Source organism: Girardinichthys multiradiatus, chromosome 2, assembly GCF_021462225.1.
Source record: "Girardinichthys multiradiatus isolate DD_20200921_A chromosome 2, DD_fGirMul_XY1, whole genome shotgun sequence".
In the NCBI taxonomy this organism is placed as follows: domain Eukaryota; kingdom Metazoa; phylum Chordata; class Actinopteri; order Cyprinodontiformes; family Goodeidae; genus Girardinichthys; species Girardinichthys multiradiatus.
In genome coordinates this window covers 48,281,227-48,306,722 of record NC_061795.1, presented here as the reverse complement: position 1 = coordinate 48,306,722, position 25,496 = coordinate 48,281,227, and the positions used below count along the sequence as shown (strand labels likewise).

General features: G+C 40.2%; 1 protein-coding gene across 1 annotated transcript in view; it reads right to left on the bottom strand.

Annotated features, from left to right (window-relative positions):
- The window catches only part of mical3a (microtubule associated monooxygenase, calponin and LIM domain containing 3a), an 82,463-nt gene extending 76,073 nt beyond the window's left edge, over positions 1-6,390 (bottom strand). The window contains exons 1-6 of the mRNA XM_047387973.1: positions 6,097-6,390; positions 4,145-4,352; positions 3,890-4,006; positions 3,653-3,754; positions 2,871-3,026; positions 788-888 (exon numbers count right to left, since the gene is read on the bottom strand). Of these exons, the coding sequence (XP_047243929.1) occupies positions 788-888; positions 2,871-3,026; positions 3,653-3,754; positions 3,890-4,006; positions 4,145-4,352; positions 6,097-6,375 (963 nt within the window). The 5' untranslated portion in view covers positions 6,376-6,390. The remainder of the gene's footprint in view (positions 1-787; positions 889-2,870; positions 3,027-3,652; positions 3,755-3,889; positions 4,007-4,144; positions 4,353-6,096) is intronic.
- Between the last annotated feature and the right edge of the window lie 19,106 nt (positions 6,391-25,496).

The following is a 25,496-nucleotide window of genomic DNA, read 5'->3' as shown; positions in this document are numbered from 1 at the left end:
TTTAAATTTTTTTTTTTTTTTTTTTGCGGCACTAGAGGCCTTTATTTTTTATTTTTTAGGCAGACAGGAAATAGGGGGAGAGAGAGGGGAAAGACATTCGGCAAAGGTCTCAGGGTCCAGGACTCAGAACCGGGACGACTGCTTCGAGGACTGTAGCCTCTGTTCATGGGTCGCGCACTTGACCCCTACACCACTAGCGCCGCGCCCAAATGTGTGGATACTTTTATAAGTAACAGTGCATTGTAAAATCTTTTAACCCCATATGATCAAAATTACCTCCTTCATAACTCAGAACTCTTAAAAACCCGACTCGGCCCGCACATGCACAGGATGTGCCTCTTAAAACTGTAAGAACTGTTGTGTAAGCTTAACAGCAAAAATAGGATTAAAGACTGTAAGAAGCCCTGCCATAACACACACATCTCAGGCACTATGGCATGGTTGTGTGTGCATGAAGACGGGCATTTAAAAAGGTCTTTCCTGTTTCCTGTGGAAAGTGCCCAGGGAAAGGAAACTACCGTGTATAGTGAGGACATCAGCACTCAGCAAGTGTTTGAGCTGGCAGTGTTGGCTTTCTTTGACCATTAGACCAATGCTTGGCTAAATCACAGAAAGAATAAAAAAGGACAAAATAATGAAAGAGAGCTTCTGAAAATAGTGACATTCTTGTGATTGTGGTCGTTTCTGTGTGTATGCAGCTTTTATGTCAGCTGAAGAGAAGCAGAAAGAGACTAACACACACTGACACAGAGAACCCCACACTGAGCTCCAGGCTTTGATCACTCACATGCAGAATGACTCCTTTCTCCAACAGGCTCTGTTTTTTGGCAGTCATCACAAAGTAATGCGTGTCATCCTTGTAGTACACAATATTTTCCAGGTCAATACCTAAAAAGATTTAAAAAAACAAGGATTGTCAGATACAAAACACAATTCTTCCACTTGGTGCCAGAGCTGCCTGTCCTGTCGTCATTTCAGGATGGAAGCAACAATCATGGGATTCAGAGCACCAAGAACATTGTCAAGTCAGCAATAAAAAGGCAGCAAGGTCGGCATCAAACCTAAAAACTCTAACCAAACCCAAAACTATTCAAATGAACAGAATATTTGTATTTATATTTATTTCTTAGCATGCACTGCTTCCAGAAAGTAGTGGGGGACTTTAAATGACCAGAACCAATGTCTACATCCAGCATCCTATTATACAGTCCTACCCAATGAGAATATCTGTTTTATTTGCCATTTTCTTGCCTTTACAATTAAAAATCTTTCACATTGTATAAATGAAAATCTAGTGGTATGCATTTGAATTCAGACCCTTGTAATCTGTTACCACTAAATAAGATTCAGTGGGACCAACTGCCTCCAGAAGACACCAAATTAGTACACAGAGACCCACATGTGTGAATTTATCAGTGTAACTGCAGGTGTTCCTTGAAGGCCTCCGAGGTTTTTTAGAGAACGTCTGAGAACAACTAGCATCATGAAGACCAAGGAACACAGCAGACGGGTCAGGGTGAAAGATCTGGAGACGTTTTAAGCAGGGTTAAGTTCAACAGCAATATTCCAAGCTTTGAACATCTCACAGAGCTCTGTTCAACCCATCATCTGAACATGGCAAGAGGATGGACCAACTGCAGATATGGATGTTCACCAAACCTGTGACTTTACTCAGAAGCAGACTTGGGTGCATCAATTTACTATGCTTGGCTAAAGATAGCAAGTAGTGCTTGGAGTGAGTCATTTACAGACCTATTGCTCAGTATGGACAAAATCAACAAACTGGAAAACTGACCCTAAAAATGTACAAAACTTTGTGCCTTTCTTTTAAAAGGGCAAATGTGCAAGATACTTTTTTGTGTTGGAGCTACAAAAACATAATTAAAAAGTTGGTCGTTTAACTTATTGTTTAGCAGGTAAAATATAAAAAATCACAAAACAAATAAAACTATGTGGACCGCCAGTACTTTCCACTTGGCAATTTTGTGGCAAAACGTTTGGGAAGCACTGGTTTAGATCAAGCCATATTCATGTGTTATGATGGCCTACTTAAAGTCCAGAGCTAAATAAAATTCAGAGCTTGTCATAAGACTAAAATCGAAATTCACTCATGCTTTCCATTCAGTCTGATGGAGTTTCAGCTATTTTGCAAAGAGGAAGAAACTTTTAGTGTGTTGAATACATTCAGGGTTGAATACATGTGCACACCAAGCATTTTTGACCAAAAAAATCTTTAAACCATATTTCATTTTCCTTCCAATTCAATATTATGAAGTAGTTTGTGTTGGTCCATCACATTAAAATCCCAACAAAACACCAGAGGTGCCCAAGTCCAGTCCTCCAGAACTGCTTTCCTGCAACTTTTAGATGCATCCCTGCTGCAACACACCTGAAATGAACCAAATGAATGGCTCGTTACCAGTCTCTGCAGAACTGAAGGAGATGCTGATGAGGGAATTTATCCATTTGATTCAGGTGTTTTGGAGCAGAGAGGCATCTAAACGTTACAGGATACTAGCCCTGGAGAACTGGAGAAGGGGTGTGAGTATTTTTGCAAGGTACTGTAAATAAATAATTTTTGGCTTTTCCAAATATTTCTAATGAAACTTGATATTATAATTTCTTTCACACATCATGGGTTAAAACGAGCTAAAATCCCAAACTGGAGTCACATCCACATTGGCAGTGAACCCCAGCTTACTTATGAAAGTCTTTTCTGCTAAAAAGTGGAGCCGGATTATAAATACATCAGATAAATCTGCAAGATTTATTCATTCAGGCCACTTTCACTCAAAAGTTACGATGTTCTGCTTTAAGAAAGATAACCAAACATGTCTGCAGAATCTTAGCAGGATGGGGCGGCTCCCCACCTGTTGCCTCCCTGAGATCTTGAAAGAACTTCTGGTTGAAGATGAAGGCCACACCGCTGATCTCCTCCACCTTCGCCTCTGCTGTTGTGTTCCTGTTGATGAAGTTCGCCGTGATGGCGATGGCGAGCTTGCCTCGGAACTCCTTCCGTCGAAATCCTGCAGAAACAGACGGGTTGATCAGATCAGCAGCCAGGGCTTCTGGACACGTACGAAACAGATTTACATTTCAGAAGGAAAATCTAGCAGTGAGTTTGAGCAACTCACAAACAATATCTGCTTTTAGAACATATTTTCCATACTGTACCATTTAAATGTAACCAGATGTTCTGAATCTAAACAATGTAAACAGTTTCCAGTTTTTTTCCACTGTATGCATGTATTTTATTGTAACTGGATATCTCAAAGGGAAGAATATGGGTTCCAGTTCTCAGTAATAGAGAAAGGGTTCATGGTTCTCTGTTCCAGCGCTCAGATAAGAAACAGACAATCAACTTAACCATTCCTATCCCCCTCCTGTCCTCCAGGAGAGCAAACAATATCTCAAGTTTATATAGCAGCTAAACAACAAACATCCATGCAGATGTGCACAAATGCTCCTTCGTACACGGAGAGCAGAGTGAGGTCAGCTATCCATCTGCAGCTGTAAACGAGTGACATCATGATCATTGTGACCAACCTACGAGTCCGAGAAGAAACAACAAGCAACACTGTTCGGGCTTTGCCGTGTTTAGTTAACGGGGCATTACTAATGCTTTTCCTCCAGTCTGTGCATGCAAACTTGCCTGGTAGCGTGTTTCTCCTTCCATCTGCTCCAATGATGACATCAAACTCCAGCTCGCTGACAGGGTGTGTCTTAGGGTGGACCTCAGCCCTCCAACCTATCCCTGAGAACAAACAGCATATGTAATCAGACAGAAATGCATCCACAGCACCAGGCTTACAGCAGCTGAGAGATATTTGATGAAACAGATTTGGGTTATTTTCCTGATTCTTGTCCAGCAGCAGTTTGAGTCACTTACTCTCATTCTCCTGGTCGTCAGGCGGTTCAATAAGACCCTTGAACTCTACATTAACATGGATCTCAATACCCAGCAGGAGGGCCATTTTGAGCAGCATTAACTGAAGCTGACGAATACCTAAAACCCACAGAGAGAGAACAGTCCCATGTGATTTGAACATCATAAATGAATTCCAGTATGGAGACACCAGGTGTCCACATGCGCGCCTTTGTGGAAAAGAAAAGGAGCAATAACACGAGTATCTTATGTACTCACTGATATGATCAATAGCACCAGCACAGAACTTCCCATAGAACTTCTTGGCCCCAAGGCCCCTGAGGTCGTGGATGGTAAGGGGCCAAAGGTGCAGCACGTTGTTTCTGGAGAACGCATCCCTCTTCTCCAGGAGCACCACTCTGGCCCCCAGAAAAGCCAGCTCGATGGCTGTACGTAAGCCGCATGGCCCCGCACCAATGATCAGACACTGAATACACAGAATTTAATGAGATAGCAGTGATGAGAGAGAAGCAGGTCAGTCCTCCACTCTGTAGGACAATGGCATCTTTAATGAAGCCCACAATCCAATTGGTTGTTTAATAATGTTTTAAATATCCAAAGGAAGTTTTTTACATATTTTACAAAATGTAGGGCTGCAACTAACGATTATTTTGTAAATCCATTATTCTGTCAACTATGCTTTCGATTAATCGATTTATAATCAGATAGCAACGCTATGCCACTTGAGGGGTTCTGGATAGAGCTTATTTACAGACAAAGAAGGTTTTACATCTTAAATACAAAATATATATATTATTTGTACAATTGTACACTCTGAGTGGGTTGTTCTTTTAGCAACTGGCATGTTTTAGAGTCTGTATAGTCCAGTTAACAAATATTCGATTACTAAATTAGTTGACAATTATTTCAATAAATCAATTAATCTGAATAATTGTTTCTGCCCTGATAAAATGTACTATTTAGATCAAGCGATGCAGTGCTTGATCAGAGCAATAATCAGAGAAACATCCATGAGGCCCATGGTAACTCTGTTGACAGACCAGAGGTGCACTTGACCAATCTGGCTTTTATGGAAGACAGGCAATAAATTGGCTTGAAGGAGAGATGTCAACATGTGAAAGACTTGGTTTGATAAGGCTGAAACTAAACATTTAAGCCTACATGCAAAATACCATGTTGATGTCTTTGCAGAACACCCTAAACACACCATCCCCACTGTGAAACATGGTGGTGGCAGCATCATGCTGTGGGGACGCTTTTCTTCAGCAGGGGCAGGGAAGCTGGTCAGTCGTAATGGATAGAGCTAAATCCAGGACAATCCTGGAAAACAACCTGTTAGAGGCTGCAGACGATCAGGGTGGAGGTTCACCTTCCAACAGGAGAACAACCCAAAACATAGAGCCAGAGGTACAACAGAATGGTTTAGATCCGGGGTGTTCAAAGTCGGTCCTCAAGGGCCAGTGTCCTGCATGTTTTAGGTGTTTACCTACTTCAGCACACCGGATTTCCACTGATGGCTGATGACCAGGCTTTTGCTGAACTGCAATCACTTGAATCAGGTAGCTTGTGCTACTTTACAAAGAAAAATGGGCAAAGATTTCAGTAGATGTGCAATATTGGCAGACATGCCCCAGAAGACCTGCAGCTGACACTGCAGTGAAGGTGTTGATTCAGTGGGATTAAACACAAATACTTGCCATACCTTTAAGACTAGAGGTTTGAAATGAAACTTTACACAGGATGACCCTGTTTTAATTAAGTTGCTTCTAAAGGCAATTGGATTTTTAGTTGTCAGAAATGTGGGAAATCTTCAATTTCGCAATTCTGCTTTACTCTGAACTGGTCTGAAACAATGGGTCCATGTTTTGTGATTTCAATGTGACAGAATGTGAAAACTGTCAAATAAGTGTCTACAAGGCGAAGCACTAAATATTTTTTCAGTATTATTACAGGTGACTTATTAACATGAGCTGGTTTTCTGAAATCTAACAAGAAATGTTTTAGTCAAAGTGTCTTCTCATCCAATGCATGTACATGTCCTTGTGCCGCCCTGTCCTTGCACTATGATCTAGTTGGTGAACATGAGCATCTAATTACATGAGTCTTAGCCTCAGCAGATTGCATTTTGTCGTTCCGCTGCCTCTCACTGGGAACAGGAGCCACCTGTGAAGCTTTACAGGAATGATCAAGTTTCCAGTGATGAAGCTTACCTTGGTGTTGGCACAGGCACGTCCCTTCTTGTACTCCTTCTGGCTGGCCCTCTTGTCTAACTTTGCCCAGAGCGCCTTCGCCTTCCAGTAGTTAAGTTTGGACTTGAGCTTGTGATAAAAGATCCTGTGCTCGCTTGGCTTGACCTCCAGGTGCTCGCAGAGCTCCTGGAAGGCCTTGAGTGTGCCTTTACATGTGCTCGCCTGGACAAAGTTGTCGAACAAGACGTGGGATCGGTTCACCCCATCTCCTCCACTTGCACAGGCGCCTCCATCGCCCATGGTCCAGACCCACGAAGGGCTGTAAGGGCCCTTCACCCCCACCTGAGGCAGGGGCCCAGCCCCAGCTCTACCAGCGTCCCTCTGGTGGAGGACTTTAACTCCCAGCCCCAAGCATCTTCATTCTAACAGAGAGCGGGAGAGAAGTAAAGAATCAATCAAAAAGAAAAATATATATGCAATATATTGCTATTAGCAAGGAAGTTTAAAAAAGTTATGGCTTCAAAACTGATTGAATGTGTGCCTCATTCTTTTCTTTCAGCTAAAGCCATAATAAGCAGAACAGCACAATTTATCTCATCAAATTAAAAAAGGTTGCTTGGATGCAATATTTGGCAAGCTTTTACATTAAAAGTGAGACATGTACATAATATAATTAGCCAGGCAGGTGGACTCAGCTGCTACAGGTTTTAGTGGCTGAAATCTCAAGTCTCAGAGAGGACATGTAAAGACAACCAGTATGCTCATCACAATATGCAACAATATCACAAATCCATATTTCAGAGCAACAGTTTTCTCTGGTATAATTGAATGCAACCCTGCTCCTCCTCTGCCTGTTGCTGCACACTGTCAGTCAGCTGGCTGAAAGACGGCTGTATAATATTTCCGGTCTCGTCAAACACAGTCATACAGTGGAAACTAAAGGAGATCTCCCTTCACTCACATAGAATTAAAGGTCTTTTAAACCAATTGGTAACGAATGTCTGGCTACCTGAGCTGACAGCCTGACAAAAAAAAAACATGAAAACTACCACTTTACTTTGCTAGAGTTTAGTTTAGGTTTTTGTTTCAGTCTAGAGTATGTATCAAAATTTAAATAAATGTAATAGAGACCATTAGCATAACTTTATCTGTGTACGTTTTCCTATTTGGGTTAAATAAAAGCCTATAGATTATATCATAGATTTTAAAACCATGCCACAGTGTAAGTGATGTGTTTCTACTTATTATCAGACTGAGAATCCCGAGATTAGAAGCAAAGTAAGAATTTAATATTTGTAAGGTTTAATTTCTGTGAATGTGACATTAACCTTTTTGTATTTTGAGGGGAAAACGCTGAGACTCTACAAGCCAGACAACATTTACAATATGCTTCTCTATGTGAAGCTCCCATGTTCTCTTTTAAATGAGCAACAACATGCTGCAGTTAATTCTTATGTTTTCAACTTTTGATTCCTCAGGAGGACAAGATAATTCATATTCTCTGGCATGTGTGGCGCTGCTGATACCTCTGAGACATCTAGATGGTTCTTCTAACTCTGAGCGTCTGACAGAAAAATACATACACACAGCATTTAACTGTCAGCTTTACTCCACACGAAAAAGGTGAACAATATTCCAAAGAGAAGGAAGAAACAGCAGCAGAGGCAGTGATGATCACGGTTTAGAACAAGCAGCAGTTCTGCTTTGCATGCAGACCTGCAGGGTCAGACGCAGAGACTCGTCCAACTTGAAGTTCATCATATTTTAAAAACAAAAGCATAATTTATTACGAATATGATGTGTAATAAATCAGAGAAAGACAAGAGCAGCACTGGTTGTCAAAAAAACAAATAACTCTGGATGAAAAACATTCTTTCAAATCTTAGGGAAAAGAACATCTGCTCATTTTTATAAAAACGTAGGATAGAAGAGGAGACAGATGCAAATCTCTGGCTGTGATGCAAAAGTCCAGCAAAGTAGAAAATAAAACAGAACTAGTGTTGATCCAAAATGGTTTAGAAAAGAAAAACCAGCAGCTTTAAAGCTTGTATAAACTAATTGGAAAAGTGTGAAACAAGCTTCAGATTTTCAGCCTAATTTTATGTTTTCACTCTACTGATCAGAAATTAATCTGGACGACAAACCCAATCTGGACAAAAACAGACTGAGCCACTTCTCTGGCAAAGCTTTGCATTCTAACGTCCAGCATGCTAAGCTAGTTAAGGACAACTAATGTAGTCGCCTTCCTAGATGCAAGTCATAAAGAAAAGAAAACAGGTTCAGAGGTCAGACAGCCTCCTTTTCACACGCTGCCAACTCTTCACAGGACTGAAAACAGTTTGGTTCTGATTCAGTCATTCCCCATCTGGACTCACATGTAGGCCGTTAATAATCAGTCAAATTATTCATGGATCGCACATGAAAATACATGGCCTAAAGTTAAAGTTAACACGTTTTTTATTAAAACCAGGAAAACAACCCTTCACCCCAAAGAAGAAATCTTTAAGAACCAACACAGGAGGGGGCAGTAAAATAAACTGACTTAAACCTTTACACATTTAACCTTTGACCTCTAACGGTTCGGACATTTATCTCCTGGCTCGTGTCTCTGCATCCAGAGGAGTCAAGCCCATACGAAGCAGATCATGATGCAGGAGACACATCGCTGAGACAAATATTACTGGTTCCTATACCTTGTCCATGGAAAAATATTAATTCTTAATGTTCATTTAAAATGACTGAATATATACAAATATTTCTACAACGCCTAGGCTTTAAACATGGAAACTGCGAAAACCAAAAACAAGAAGGGAAGACGGACTTGACCTAAAGTCTACAATCTTAATCATATTTCTCCATATTTAATGAGGGGCTGTCTGTAAGACTAGTGGGTCGCACTGACCCAGTAGTGGAGGTTATCACTAATGGAAGAAGAACCAAAGTGAACTGTTTGTTGTAAATGTAGTTAGAGGAGGCACAGAGATGTAAGAAGAGGTTTGAAATTAAACTGCCGTTTTCTACAACATGTCAAGTTATATCTGTGGTTCATTGAGGCTGCAAGAAAGAGACCTTCAGCAGAAAACAGGAAGGCTGAGTGCATGTGCTGCACATGTATAACAGAGCAACCTTCATGAGCTGTCAATCTGTCTGCATAATTTATAATTTTCCTTCTGGATTTGGAAATGTTATCAAGTTTTTAGAAATTCCTTAAGTAGCGCTTTGACTATGAGATCCTTTCAGTTACCCTGGAAAGCATCGTTCCACATTGAAATCTGTTGGGTCAGCTAAAAAAAAAAAAACAGCAGTGACAGAGAGTGAGACGCGCTCCCCTCGTGGAATTAAAGTTCACGATTTTCATCAATAACAATCACAGCGAAAACACTTTATAACTTGTATAAAGTCTATACAAAGTGACTTTCCATGGAAAGCTGTAACTGCAGCAAACTTTAAAGGGGTTTCACAAACATAGACTTCCATGTCCCATTGTCAAGGTTAAAACTTGGTGTTCTAGCTTTACACTTGTGATTTCATGGCATTCATACTGTGAAACTGAATTAAAACCACTTTATAATCAGAGGAAGTTTGTAACATTAATAGATATTCAATAAATAAGCCCTGAAAGATGAATCCCAAAGGAACAACCACGCAGTAGCGCCTCGTTTCCTAAACATCTGTGAATGATCCACTTTGGCTTTGGGTTGTTCAACGGCCAAGACTTTTTTTTTTTGTCATTTCAACACATTTTAAAAACATGAGGTGGAATGACGTTTGTTACTCTGGTCCTTGTGCAGGCCCAATGGCAGAATTGTAAAAAAGTAGATACAATAAAAATGACTCACTAGTCTAAAAATAAAACAACATAAGAAAATTGTACTTGGAAAATAAACCTTCTAAAATATTACCTTGAGTTAAATATTAGCTCCCTCCTTCATCACAGACAACTGTAAACATAAATCAAAGATTCAAACCCTTTTATAGTTTATGTTAAAAGAAAATATGGGCTGCAGACATGTTTAAATAAGATGACTCAAACATAATGCTAGACAAATGCAACCAATTTGAAATTCGTAGCTTTCGCCATCCACAAAACTGCATTCAAATGTTTGTGAAAAATGAAAAGTACTGCCTCCATACGAGAGCTTTTCCTGGGGTAAATTTCTACCCTGACCATCGGTGCAGGAGTGTAAGAGTAGCTCCAGAAAACTACCCTGCTCCCTTTTCCAGGTATTTTAAAATCATACCCTGTTTTACAGCACCAGCTTGCTCATTCACACAGGATGACATCCTTTTCTCCTAATATATACACGACAAGATGCCATCAAAAGGCAAGAAGACTAGAACTAAAGGTTCTGAATGAGATTCTTACATTATAGTTCTTAAAGAGCTAATAAACAAGAAAAATCTGTCATCAGGTCAAATCTTCACAAAAACCAGAGATCAGAATTTCTCCTGGAAACCACAAAGGTCCATTAGGTACCAGAGGTGACACCAAACTGTGAGCCAATAATTTCGCACAGTTCCTCATTGCAAGTAACTGATCGACTTACCTCCCTCTTCCAGTTCTTCACCAACTATTATTTTTGTTTCCTCTGTACAGTTACCTAGTTGAAAGGTTTTGTGTCCCTCCAGGGGTTTTATGTAGGGCTGCACATAACGATTATTTTGCTAAGTGATAAATCTGTGGACTGTTTTTTGGATTAAAAATCAGATAGCAAACAGTGCTCAATAGTAGGTTTTTTACATAATCTGAACCAGGTGAAGCTACAGCTGTGCCACTTCAGATGTTCTGGATAGAGCATATTTACAGAGGTTTTTCATCTGAAATGTAAAATGTATATATTGTTTGTACAATTTTGGGCTAATTACTGTTCTGAGTGGGCTGTTCTTTAAGCAAATTGATTGTTTTAGAGTCTATATACTCTAGTCATCAAATAATTGTTAAAATAAGTTGACGATTATTTTATCCGATTATCTATCCAATTTTAACCTCCATAGAACACTTTGTGGTAGACTTGGCTCTATAGATAAAGTTTGATAGATAAACGTAAAGGTGTAGTTGGTAGAAATCAGTGGCGGATGCTGGTCTTTCATGGAGGGGAAGCTCAATTTCAAGATTGCTGATTCGCTCATTTCACTGTCAATCAAAAAGGGATTCAGCCTCAGACAGATCATCCAATCATCATGCAGAAGCTGAGCGTCCGGGCCAGCCAAGGCTGAGGCCAGCCCACTGCCCCACAGAACCCCAGAGACGCTGAGCGTCCGATGGGCGGGACAAAGCCCAGCATTTTTGCTTCGTTATTGAACTCACTGTTTAAAGCACTGTGAAGCTGCGGGAATGAGTGAGAGGAAAGCGGCGTCGTTACCAGTGATAAGAAGCTGATTCTTATGCATTCAAAATGCACCTTTTTATTATATGTGTGTATATTGCACATTGTAAATATGTATATTCTGTAATGCAAAAACAAAACCAAAGATCAAAGTGTACCGGAGTCAAATTCCTTGTTTGTATGTACGAACTTGGCAATAAAGCTGATTCTGATTCTGAACAAAAGTTGAGCGCATGTTTAGTCAATGACTTGTACACACAACAGTATATATTTGATCACTTATTTTTTTACATTTTAGGGGAAGCTGAGCTTCCCTTGCAAACTTAGAGCAATCGCCACTGATTGAAATGCTTTTTAATAATCTGGGTATGCTAAGCACCTGAAGGAACTGGAGATGGAGCAAACTCACAACAGGAGAGGAACATCATGAGTTTCTGTTAGATTAATAGGACAAAAAAACACAGAAGCCTTCTGAAAAAGTCAACTTCCAATCAAAAGATTTAAAGTGACCAATGAAAAGAAGAAAGCTCCTGCATGTTGCCTCATTAGTCAGATCCTGACATTCCTCCCGATAAACTGCAGTATTTCAAGCATCCCAAGCATTCACTCAGGAATTACACATATCCATGCCAGCCTTCACACAGCAGCAGCCTCCTCCACTGTATGCACACACACACTAACACACAATGCCTTTACTTTTGTTGGCTGAATTAAATCATCCACTAACCTAGAATTAGACCCAGAGATTAGGCCACGAGGCTGCACGTTTCACACGGCCACTTCTAAACAACAAGCTGCACAAACCAGACATTCAACAATTATCACTCTATACAAGCAAGTGTTTATGGATTACTGTGTTTTTCTATACTGAAACCTGCTTAATTTGTTCCAAGATCAAATGTGCACTTTGTGATGCAGGAGGAAATTATTTCCACAGTTAGGTTTGAAAACAGAACCTTCAGTTTATCTGGGGTGGCACCGTTTTTGGCTCTGACCTTCGTAGTTAATAACAACCTTAACAACTCACTCATCTTGATAGCAGCTGAGCATGTCTCCATTACAGTAGCATCATAACCCTAATCAGTGAGCAATGTATCAACAGGAGTGGCCTATTGTTGAACAGCAGGTACGCTGTAAAAACATCATGGAGTAGTTAACAACTATAACTTCCTGTGGCTGGTTGCTCACCATGTGTGGTTCAGTTAAACCCTACAGCGGAGGTGTCCAAACTCTTTGCCATGTGGGCTGAAATCGTGAAGCTGTACGTTGTGACGGCCACAAAACTTTAATTTTTAAATATTAAAAAAAAATGTCGTTTTGATTTTTTTTACTTTTAAAATGTTCAACAATGAACTAATGATGTAATATTTTAACAAAACAAAGTGGTCTGATTTAGGTAGGAAACTAACTGTAATTCATGCTAGATTCAAATGTAAAAAGCATTTCAGACTCATTAAAAGACAGGTTTATGAGTTCTGAATATTTAAGGGTCATAAGCTATACACTCAGCAACAAGAACAGGATACAAATCACTGTTTTTTAAATGTTTGCTGCAACTTATGAACTGCCTGTGCTGGTCAGTCAAATTTGTACATGTTTTTTCTTTTTGCATTTTACTTTGCTCTAAATATAAATGCCACACATCAACTTAAAATTAACATCAGAACACTTTTAAGTTCTAATTTACTTTTTGTTGCTAGATGATCTGCTGATAACAGAAAAACTGGATCACGTTTTATTTTCAAGCCTTAAAATGAACCATTAACAAGAGAAAAACCCGAGTTAAAGCACTCACACACCTAAAGTCAACAGAGGGAATTAGTTAAGCCAGACTAGAGCAAGGATGACATGTCTGGACTAGATTACTTTTTATAGGATTAACTCTAGGTATGCAGGGTGACTTTAAACCAAATAAATGATAAAAACAAAAATTATAAACAGAATGCAACAACTCCAGCATTTTCTGTTTTAATTATTCAGAATATCTGGATCTGAATGCAGGAGCAATAAAGTTGTCTTACAGCAGACACGGTTAACTGAAATCTCATCTCATCTGTACTAATAAACTCAGAGGTGGTGCTGAAAAGCCAGCTTTAGATTAACAAAGATAAGATGAAAAACTGTGTATGGAAATATAACAACCAGGAAGGCTGACCAGACAATCACTGCAAGGAGAAGCCAAAAACGGTTTAATTGTTGCATAATCGAATTAAATTCCATTATAAATAAATGCTATTAAAAAAACCAAGATAGTGTTATCGATACTCTGTCATTATGATCTGTTCTTACAGTTTCAGCCTTCTGAAGCAGAGACAGTTGAGTCTATTCACTTCAAGCTCACACTGACTGCAAATCTTTGGCTGAAATGAAGTCAGCTTCTGGCAGAGGCCGATCAACGAACCATCTGGCCTTTGAATCATTTCTGCTTGTAACAGTCAGGCTGTGGCACACAGCTGAGCACTTCCTTTGAGCTTCAAAGACTCATACCAATCAGCCCCTCATATTGTGTGTCGTCCAATCTAACAGGCCTTTAATGCTAAGCACACAGAAAAAAACATGTTTTTAGTCAAATTATTCACTTCTACAGATTCCCCTGGGACTCGGTGAACCGAGACCTGAAGCACAGAGAGAACAAGAAGCATCCTGTACGTGTTTAGGATCAGTGTCAATATACCTTCCGCTGCTCCAGACGGTCAAGTTAATAAATATATCAAATGTATTTTCTAAATAACCGATTGCAACAGAAGTTAATTAAGTTTACCTTTTGTATATAAAAACAGATTTATGCATTTATGAAATGTCTTGTTATTTATGTCATTTCTACATTCCTCTACAAGGTTGTCCTCTCTGTATCACTCACACAGACACAAGCAGACGTGCACAGGTGAACAACACCCCGCCAGCAGACACACACCGCATTGGAAAAGATGTTGCAACCACCTGCAAAACAAGGTAAACATCTGCGTTTTTACCGCCCCCAGAGTTGTGAGAACAGCAGCACCACTCTCCATATCCAACTAATGCTTCAGCAGAAGTCCACACCAGCTGAGAGGTTCTGACCTGGCTTGGCTGCCAGAGGGGAAATATTCTCCCTGGCTGTAGAAGACTGATCTTGGTAAGTATGTAAATATACACCGCCTGGCCAATAAAAAAGTCGCCTCAAAAAACAAAAGATCACGTACTCTAATATTTTGTTGGACCGCGTTTAGCTTTGATTACAGCACGCATTCATTGTGTCATTGTTTCGATAAGCTTCTGCAACGTCACAAGATTTATTTCCACCCAGTGTTGCATTAATTTTTCACCAATATCTTGCACTGATGATGGTAGAGTCAAACCCTTCTCCAGCACATCCCAAAGACTCTCAATGGGGTTAAGGTCTGGACTCTGGTGACCAATCCATGTGTGAGAATGATGTCTCATGGTCCCTGAACCACTCTTTCACAATTCGGGCCCAATAAATCCTGACATTGTCATCTTGGAATATGCCCGTGCCATCAAGGAAGAAAAAAATCCATTGATGGAATAACCTGGTCATTCAGTATATTCAGGTAGTCAGCTGACCTCATTCTTTGAACACATACTGTTGCTGAACCCAGACCTGACCACCTGCAGCAACCCTGATCATAGCACTGACCCTACTTGTACAGTAGGCACTAGGCATGATGGGGGCATCACTTCACCTGCCTCTCTTCTTACCCTGATGCTCCCATCACACTGGAACAGGGTAAATCTGGACTCATCAGACCATATGACCTTCTTCCATTGCTCCAGAGTCCAATCTTTATGCTCCCCAGCAAATTAAAGCCTTTTATTTCCAGGTTAGCCTCACTGACTAGTAGTTGGACAGTTCTTAACCCAATTTTTGTAGTTTCTGCTATCTCCTTAGACGTTTTCTCTGCTTGATGCATGCCAATGATTTGACCCTTCTGAAACAGACTGACATCTTTTCCACGACCTCAGGATGTTTCTTTCAAAATGGTTGTTTAAGAAATGAGAAGCAACTTATTGCACCAGTTGGGGTTAAATAACTTGTTGCCAGCTGAAACATAATCGGCCCTGCAGTAATTATCCAATGGGAGGCTCGTACCTATATGCTTAGTTAAATCCAGGTGGAAACTTTTTTTAGGCCAGGCTGTGTAGATAGAATGAGCAAGAGATTAATAATAGTAATATTTATTGGAATCTTGTGCTGAATCTTCAACAAGTGTCTTCAACAAGTCACTGGAGAAATGTGAGGACCCCTCCTGCCTCAAACGATCCACCATCATCCCGGTTCCCAAGAAACCCACCATCGTAGGATTAAATGACTACAGGCCTGTAGCCCTGACGTCTGTGGTCATGAAATCCTTTGAGCGGCTGGTGTTGAAGCACCTGAAAGACATCACAGGCCCCCTGCTGGACCCCCTGCAGTTTGCTTAACGAGCAAACAGGTCGGCAGATGATGCTGTTAACTTAGGTCTACACTTCATCCTGCAACACCTCGACCACCCAGGGACGTACGCCAGGATCCTGTTTGTAGACTTCAGCTCGGCCTTCAACACCATCATACCAGACATCCTCCACCAGAAGCTCACCCAGCTCAACGTCCCAGCCTCCACCTGTCAGTGGATCAACAGCTTCCTGACGGACCGACAGCAGCAGGTGAGACTGGGGAGCATCTTCTCCCGATCCAGATCAATAAGTACTGGTGCCCCCCAGGGGTGTGTTCTCTCCCCACTCCTCTTCTCCCTGTACACAAATGACTGCACCTCATCGGACTCGTCCGTGAAACTCCTTAAGTTTGCAGATGACACCACTGTCATTGGACTGATCCAGGACGGTGATGAGTCTGCATACAGACAGCAGGTGGATCGGCTGGTACACTGGTGTAGTCAGAACTACCATGAACTCAACCCACTCAAGACTGTGGAAATGGTGGTGGACTTTCAGAGAACACCACCCCCATACACCCCCCTCACCATCCTCAACAACACCGTGTCGGCTGTGGACCACTTCAGGTTCCTAGGAACCACCATCTCTGAGGACCTGAGATGGTCTTCACACATAGACACTGTTCGAAAGAAGGCCCAGCAGAGACTGTATTTCCTGAGGCAACTCAAGAAGTTCAACCTTCCACGGGAGCTGCTGGTCATCTTCTACACTGCCATCATTCAATCTGTCTTGTCTTCATCCATCTCAGTGTGGTTTGGATCATCCACAAAACAGGACAGGTCCAGACTGCAACAAATAATCAGGACTGCAGAGAGAATAATCAGAGCTGACCTTCCCTCCATCCAGGACTTATACAGGTCAAGGGTCAGAAAAAAGAGCTGCCAAAATCTCTGCAGACCCCACACACCCTGCACATAAACTGTTTAGAGTTTTACCTTCAGTCCGCCGCTACAGAGCACTGTTTACTAAAACCAGCCGCCACAAAGACAGTTTCTTCCCCCAGGCTGTTTCTCTGTTGAACATTTTATAGAGTACCAAACAACAGCATACAGATGTTGCAAATGCACCTTTTTATTTATATATGTGTATATTTGTACATTGTAAATATGTATATTCTGTAATGCAAAAACAAAAACCAGAGAGCAAAGTGTACCGGAGTCAAATTCCTTGTTTGTATGTATGTACGAACTTGGCAATAAAGCTGATTCTGAATATATAGAAATTGATTAAAGCAATCAGTTGTTATATACTGTGGTTATTAAAATTAACACATAAACATGTCTCCTTTAAATGTTTGGGTCAGTTAGCCACAGTAAAGCTTGGTTGAAGACTCCACACTTTTCAGATTTCTAATTGTAAAAAAAATCTAAAATCATGCGTATCTCTTTCCTTTTACACTCCTTGTGTTGGTCCATCACAATAAAGCTTAAGAAAATACATTGAAGTTTGTGTTGGAACAAACATAAGGAACAGTTTAAGAGGTGTGAATACTTTTGCAATCCAATACAGTTGTAACATAAGGTCATGAATTCTTTCAAAACATAGACATGCAAGTTCATATTTTGCCCATTTTAGAAATCACTTGAATACACAGAGTAAAATATAGTATTTAATTTTTTTAATGCAATAAGGTAGAAAAACTAAGGAAATTAACCATCTGGATGTTTTGCATTTGGGATTTTCAAACTCCTGCTGACCTTCTTAAGGTATGCCATATAAAGGGCTAACATCACGGCGGGGGAGACGTAATCAAAGATCAATATTGGATCATTTCTACTTGCTTCTGCTGCCAAGACAATCCAGTTCAATCCAAAAGAAACTGGTTCTGACTGGGTCTGGGCCCCATTTCATTTCCAAGTCTAACGAGCTTTATCAAACCCCTGCTGAGCATTAGGGGTTATTTAACATGGACCAGCTTCCTACAGACATAACCCAGAGGAACATACATACACAGATGACAAAGTGTAGTCCACTGAAATTAAAGTCAAAGCTTCACCTGAGAATAAGCACAGACTTCAACTCCACTCACTTTATTGCTCATGAATGTCAATCCTGATGAACTAGAGCTTCCTGTCAGGACTTGAAGCAGCCGTTTCATGCAAGAAACCTTTTGAAATGCCACTTCTTCCACATTCATGACTTTCATAACAAGAGCAGAGCAGGCACCACACAGTTATGCTGCCATGAACACACTGATGAATCACAAGAGGAGGGTTGGAAAAATGCAAAAACATCACAGTGCTATTGGTAGCACTGCCATAAAAGGAGGCATATATATATATATATATATATATATATATATGTATATATACACACACACACACACACAGATGACAAAACATGGCTCTATTGACTTTCTAAAATTCACATAAACATTTGTAAATTCCTTATTAATTTAAATCATAAATAACCAGAGCTTCCTGTCAGCGCTTGCAGCAGTTATTTCATGTACAAAAGCTCTTGAATGTCATTTCTTCCATTGGCATCACATACTTATTTAGCCATAAACACACTGAATCTCAACAGAATGACTTTACAGCATTAGTGTGACAAGTTACATTACTCATAAAAATCTTCTGTGGTTTTTTGGCATTTGGTTATCTGACGCTCATTTGTATATTTCACACTACTGTGAGGAAAGATGGAGGCCTGTGTGTTGCTATGCTTTGGTTCCACCCAACTATCACAGACAACCAGGATGTGTAATCTGAGAATCTATGGCAACATACACACAAACAAGTCTCCAAGGACTAGTCATAGCCCATATAGAAGACAAGGAAGGGAAGAGCAGATGGTTAATGGAGCTGTTCAACTAATATATTTCTGGTTTGTATTTTGTTAAATCTAAAGAATAAAAGGATTTATCCCCAACAGCATATCAGTCCCACTGCTGCTGTTTTCCATGACAAACAAGACAAACCAAACATTTATTGAATTTTAATCTCTGAGCAGAACAGAGCAAACACATAGGTTAGATTTTATCTTACAGCTACTTTAACCTGTTTGATCCAGGTCACTTCAAAATGTCCTTGGCAGACCACAGGTCTACTCAAAAAAAACCTTCTTCCAAACAGGTAGTGTCCCATGAGCTCCAAGTAAGAGGATCATGACCTCACCAGAGTACCAGAAACATTTAGTTTGAATATATGTCAACATTTATTTCTCTTCTCTCATTATATTTTGCTAATTGAGAAAATATTTGAAATAATGCATCATTAGTTTTAATTTGAACTTTGATAATAGTGTCAGACTGAATGTAAATCTTTACGTTTTACAAAAACAGTGATGTGAAATCAGCCTCAGACACGATAAAGTATAATTTCTAATGTGATTGTCTTTTTTTCTCTTTTTTGGTGATCTAACACAACATAGCTCTGGCATTGGCCCAAGTCAGCCTGTAATTGGTTAATCAGCCGCCGCAATATCTATTCTCCCAGAGGATCATGCTGCCATGAGAAGAGCTGTGTCCAAGGAGATGCTGTGAGATGGCGCCAGAGAAGCCATCATTTTACCCAACCAGGTCAGGTTCCTTTTTCTTTCTCTACTTAGATTAGAGATTGGAATCAAAATTATACTGCAAAACCTTTCATCAAGCTTCTAAGAGGCCCCTATACTCTTAAAAATGTTAAATCATTATTGCGTATCTTGCCTTTCCTTTTATTGTTGTCACACAACACCTTAGGAAAATAATGCTCCCACATTAAATTCCTACACACGTAACACTGCAGAAGACATATATTAATTACTAGAATTAGGGTGATGCTGTCATGTTCAAAGCATCGCAGCTCTCACATAGCATGTATATTACACGTCTGCATGACTGCTACAGAATTAGTGCAACTTCCACTGGCAGGAGATATCGCAGCAATGATCCAATAATAACATTGCTTAATCTCACGCTACACTATGCAGATGGATTGCTCACCTTGGCATCATGGATGCTTAAAGCTGGAAGTGAAACTGATGGTCTGCCCTAATCCCTGGTTAGTTATCTGACCACTTGGAGGCACCAAATGGCACTGAAATTTAATTCCAGTTGATCAGGTTCCAGTTGATCACCTAAAACAAATAAAAAACTATATTGTGAAAAACCAGCATACCCATTCCTGACGTTGCAGAACACTGTAATTCCACACCCTTGATCCCAATGCACAAGCACAACATCGGACCATAGTGCATTGAAAACGACACACATACTTCAAAAAGACATGGAATGGCCTGATGTTCCATAAAATCCCCTTTATTTCCTCATGCTTAGACCCACTTCATGGATGCTTTTCAACATGCCAGCATAAAAAGTAAGATAGAAAGCGGTTACAGCACCTCGACTACAAAGACCTCATCAATCATCTCCATGATAGATACACAAAGCCTAACCCACTGCATGTTTTGGTTCTGGTATCCCATGGTAAAACTCCACTACAACTCCATATTAGTCGTGAAGCTAATGTTTGAAGTTAGAAGATGCTTGCGAAATAGCAAGAAATCCTCACTAAATTTGACTAAAGAAAACTCACACATTCATTAACAAAAGAAATGAACCATTAGTTACTGCGCTCAGAAGATATACATATAAATAATTGTGCACTAGTTTAGTTAATAGCTGAATTAAAAAGGGATTATCATAGAAGAATTTTGTCAAATCAGCTACAAATGCAGAAGTATTTTAGCAGTATAACTATATGCAGCATATATACATGATGTTAATATATATTCTGGGGCATTTTCTCTTCAAATTTATTATATGAAGAAATCATATGAATCATATGAATTTTAGGATCCAACATAATCTGACAAGATCAAAGTGCACACAGGCTGCCTTGCAACGCTTTGATGGGACATAAAACAGCAAACTACAGCGATCACAAGGACTAATCCTGTGACATGCACACTTGGTCTCTCTAATCTCAGTACATGGGCATGGCTGTGAGCAGATCAGATGGTAAACAAGTAGAATGTGTGTGTGTGGACAAGTAAATCAGTAGTCTTTTGACTAATATGTTGACCTTTGAACCAATGTTTAAATACCCACTACATCTAGCTAGTTAGAGCCTGTCAAATTGCTGCAGGAAACAGGGAGGCCAGGTATACAACATCAGTTAGCCCAAGGCCAACACTAACTTGTTTAATCTATTTATGACGTTTGTCTATAACAATTGTAAATTAAAAAGGTAAAACACTGTTTGTACTCTTTTACATCACCCAGTATCTCTGAACTTCTGCTGCATTTAGCTCAAAATTAAAATAAAATCCCAGTTATCTTCGCTGTCGTTACTTAAGAGCTCCAAATGTCTCAGTAGTCCCTTTAAGAAGAAACTTCTACGCAGGCATCTGGACCTACTCCGCTTCACTGTATGTTAAGTAAGGACTAATCTGGAATGGGTGTCGAAGCTGACACTGAATCACCAAGGGAGGTGGTCACAGAGCAGGGGAGAATCAGTTCTGGCTTTATTTATGTAAACAGAATAGAATAGAATAGAATAGAATAGAATAGAATAGAATAGAATAGAATAGAATAGAATAGAATACAATTACTTGTCATTGCACAAGTCTGAACAATAAACTTAAAATGTGCCTCAACTGATTGGTTGGAATCGTTCAGTTTTCAGCTGAATTCACCTTGTCCAGTTGGGAACTCTGTGAATGCACCACACTAAGTCCTACCAACAACACTCTTTGGTGTGGAGGTTGTTATTAAGTGAAGAAGACTCAACTTAGCCATTTTCAGCATCAGTAAGGTGTTTAAAAGGAAGTCAGAAAGCACAGATATGTGAGAGGTCATTTAAAAGAAAACTGTATTTTCTAAGAGAAGTCTGTGGTGCATTCAGGCTGCGAGAGAAAATGATTTAAAACATAAAACAGGAAGGCTGACTGGAGAACAGCAAAGGTGATCTGTTTTATCTTTTTAAGCTACCAACCTTTATCATGGAACATGTTAGGTTTAAAAGTGTTGGAAGTCCATTTAGAAATCTAAGGATCTACATTTTCCAGAATATACACATGGAGGCTACTGTTTTAGAAATCTTAACCACATTAACTGCACTAATCACCAGTTAAAATGTCAACTCATGAAATACTTTGTTTTTATCATAACATATTTGTTAAAAACCTGTTCTACAGTGACTGCCCTCATTGCCTTTGATCAGCATTGGTTAAAACGGGTATCGGCAGAACAAAGGTTCACAAAGAGATCCAAAGGTCCAGTAACAGAAAATCCAAACTTGATTGGTGCCTCTCTAGCTAGCATGTGGTTGACTTGTGAAAGGCCAAGGAAGAGGTGCTACATATCAGATTTTATTTCCATCTCAAGGTTTAAGGAATCAACTACTACATTAAAATAGGTCTTTATTGCTCACACATATGGACAGAAAACACTCAGTAGTGTGTAAAAAGCCAGTGTGACCTTGGTTGAATCATGGTCCTCCTTCCTAAATAGTTCAGGCCACTCAGGAATAGAGAAAGGCCGGTCAGCCTAAACTGTGAGAACAGAAGAATGCTGCAGCAGGAAGGTAACCCAACACTGATACAGAGCTGCGAAGCACGCTGATAAGCTTCATAGAAGAAGGAATGAAAGTAGATTTCTCCTAAACTATGCTTTAATCCCACTACTTCTATTAAAACGTACAGGCGGGAATTAAATCATACCTGACAGGTGGAGGAGAGCTCATGTTCAAACACTTAATGAAAATTTGTTTGGCTTGAAGTCATGTTTCAATAAATAAAGAACATAAAAGACAGGTTAGAGAGAGACGATTAACGGGAAACAAGAGGAGGGCGGAAACTCATAAAAGTAGAGTTTCAAGGTAATCCCTGGATTTTAAGGTAATATTTAGACAAGGCTCGTTTCCACATAAAAAAAAAAAAAAGATGGGCTGCAAAATATTTAAACAAGATGCTGTTGAGATACTGTTGCTGAAAATGCTGATGGTATAATCTTCATCACTGTTCTCTTTATCATTACAATGACCCCACAATGTGTCGCGAGCGTTTCAGTCACTAAAATCTATATCAGGTTTTAGACTCAATACCAGGGAAAGTCCATCCAGCTGGACAAACATTTCTGCCTGCATCCAATGAATGCATTGGACTTGGAAAACAATAACACACATACAGGTCCTTCTCAAAATATTAGCATATTGTGATAAAGTTCATTATTTTCCATAATGTCATGATGAAAATTTAACATTCATATATTTTAGATTTATTGCACACTAACTGAAATATTTCTGGTCTTTTATTGTCTTAATACGGATGATTTTGGCATACAGCTCATGAAAACCCAAAATTCCTATCTCACAAAATTAGCATATTTCATCCGACCAATAAAAGAAAAGTGTTTTTAATACAAAAAACGTCAACCTTCAAATAATCATGTACAGTGATGCACTCAATACTTGGTCGGGAATCCTTTTGCAGAAATGACTGCTTCAATGCGGCGTGGCATGGAGGCAATCAGCCTGTGGCACTGCTGAGGTCTTATGGAGGCCCAGGATGCTTCGATAGCGGCCTTTAGCTCATCCAGAGTGTTGGGTCTTGAGTCTCTCAACGTTCTCTTCACAATATCCCACAGATTCTCTATGGGGTTCAGGTCAGGAGAGTTGGCAGGCCAATTGAGCACAGTGATACCATGGTCAGTAAACCATTTACCAGTGGTTTTGGCTGTGAGCAGGTGCCAGGTCATGCTGAAAAATGAAATCTTCATCTCCATAAAGCTTTTCAGCAGATGGAAGCATGAAGTGCTCCAAAATCTCCTGATAGCTAGCTGCATTGACCCTGCCCTTGATAAAACACAGTGGACCAACACCAGCAGCTGACACGGCACCCCAGACCATCACTGACTGTGGGTACTTGACACTGGACTTCTGGCATTTTGGCATTTCCTTCTCCCCAGTCTTCCTCCAGACTCTGGCACCTTGATTTCCGAATGACATGCAGAATTTGCTTTCATCCGAAAAAAGTACTTTGGACCACTGAGCAACAGTCCAGTGCTGCTTCTATGTAGCCCAGGTCAGGCGCTTCTGCCGCTGTTTCTGGTTCAAAAGTGGCTTGACCTGGGGAATGTGGCACCTGTAGCCCATTTCCTGCACACCCCTGTGCACGGTGGCTCTGGATGTTTCTACTCCAGACTCAGTCCACTGCTTCCGCAGGTCCCCCAAGGTCTGGAATCGGCCCTTCTCCACAATCTTCCTCAGGGTCCGGTCACCTCTTCTCGTTGTGCAGCGTTTTCTGCCACACTTTTTCCTTCCCACAGACTTCCCACTGAGGTGCCTTGATACAGCACTCTGGGAACAGCCTATTCGTTCAGAAATGTCTTTCTATGTCTTACCCTCTTGCTTGAGGGTGTCAATAGTGGCCTTCTGGGCAGCAGTCAGGTCGGCAGTCTTACCCATGATTGGGGTTTTGAGTGATGAACCAGGCTGGGAGTTTTAAAGGCCTCAGGAATCTTTTGCAGGTGTTTAGAGTTAACTCGTTGATTCAGATGATTAGGTTCATAGCTCGTTTAGAGACCCTTTTAATGATATGCTAATTTTGTGAGATAGGAATTTTGGGTTTTCATGAGCTGTATGCCAAAATCATCCGTATTAAGACAATAAAAGACCTGAAATATTTCAGTTAGTGTGTAATGAATCTAAAATATATGAATGTTAAATTTTCATCATGACATTATGGAAAATAATGAACTTTATCATAATATGCTAATATTTTGAGAAGGACCTGTACTGAATCGAAGCAATACTTGGTGGTTTCAATGTTACACGCATGGAGGCTCTGATATGATGCATCTAAGAAACTGTCTCTTTTTTAGTGGTGTAGCTGTGGTGGGCGACCATCACCTGTCCTCATACTGCTGGCTCTGGAACATGGCTCCAGCAGAGAACAGACACAAGGTCAACCTTTGTCCACACTGACCTCAAATAAGTAAAATATCATGATCATCACGTTTACTATGAGGCTGAGGACCATTTATGACTGCACTACCCAACATGCTGTGATGAGAATCCCAGGTTGTTGTAGTCAAAGAAAAGCTGGGATCTGATAGCAGTAATTCAGACTTCAGCCCCAAACAATAAAAACAAAAAGAAAAACCCTCAGGAGAGTTTGGGTTTTACTCATTTCTGGAAAAGAACTGAGAGTGAGTTTGTTTCTCCATCAGGGCTGCCAGAGAAGAATTTGCAAGTTGTCCACATAGGCAGATAACAAGGACCTTAAGCTCCTCCAAAGACAACCATAGAGAGAATGTGAAAAACGATGTGGTCTCTGGGGAGAGAACAGGCCCGGGTTGGAGGAACTAGCAACTCTTTGCTCAGCAGCTGGCAGACACTGCCTGGACTATTACTGCTGAAAAAGACGAGATGTTTTAAAGTTGTATGAAATAAAGACATAATTGGTTTCAACAGAGTCTAATGCTAATGCAGCAGCTGCTGGGTAACAACTTCCCTGCTCAGGTTATCTCAGCTCATGGAGTAATGAGATGTGGTTTATTTGTGGTGTGAAACATCAGGGTACAGATTTGCAGAAGTTTTGAAGTGTTACTGATGTGCAGATAACTGGTTATAATATCTTATAGCTCATGACAAATGAAGGGTCAACTATGAGATAGTTTTAATCACGTTTTCATTAATCCAAGGTAATTTCTGTAAACTTTTTCTAAGACAAAAA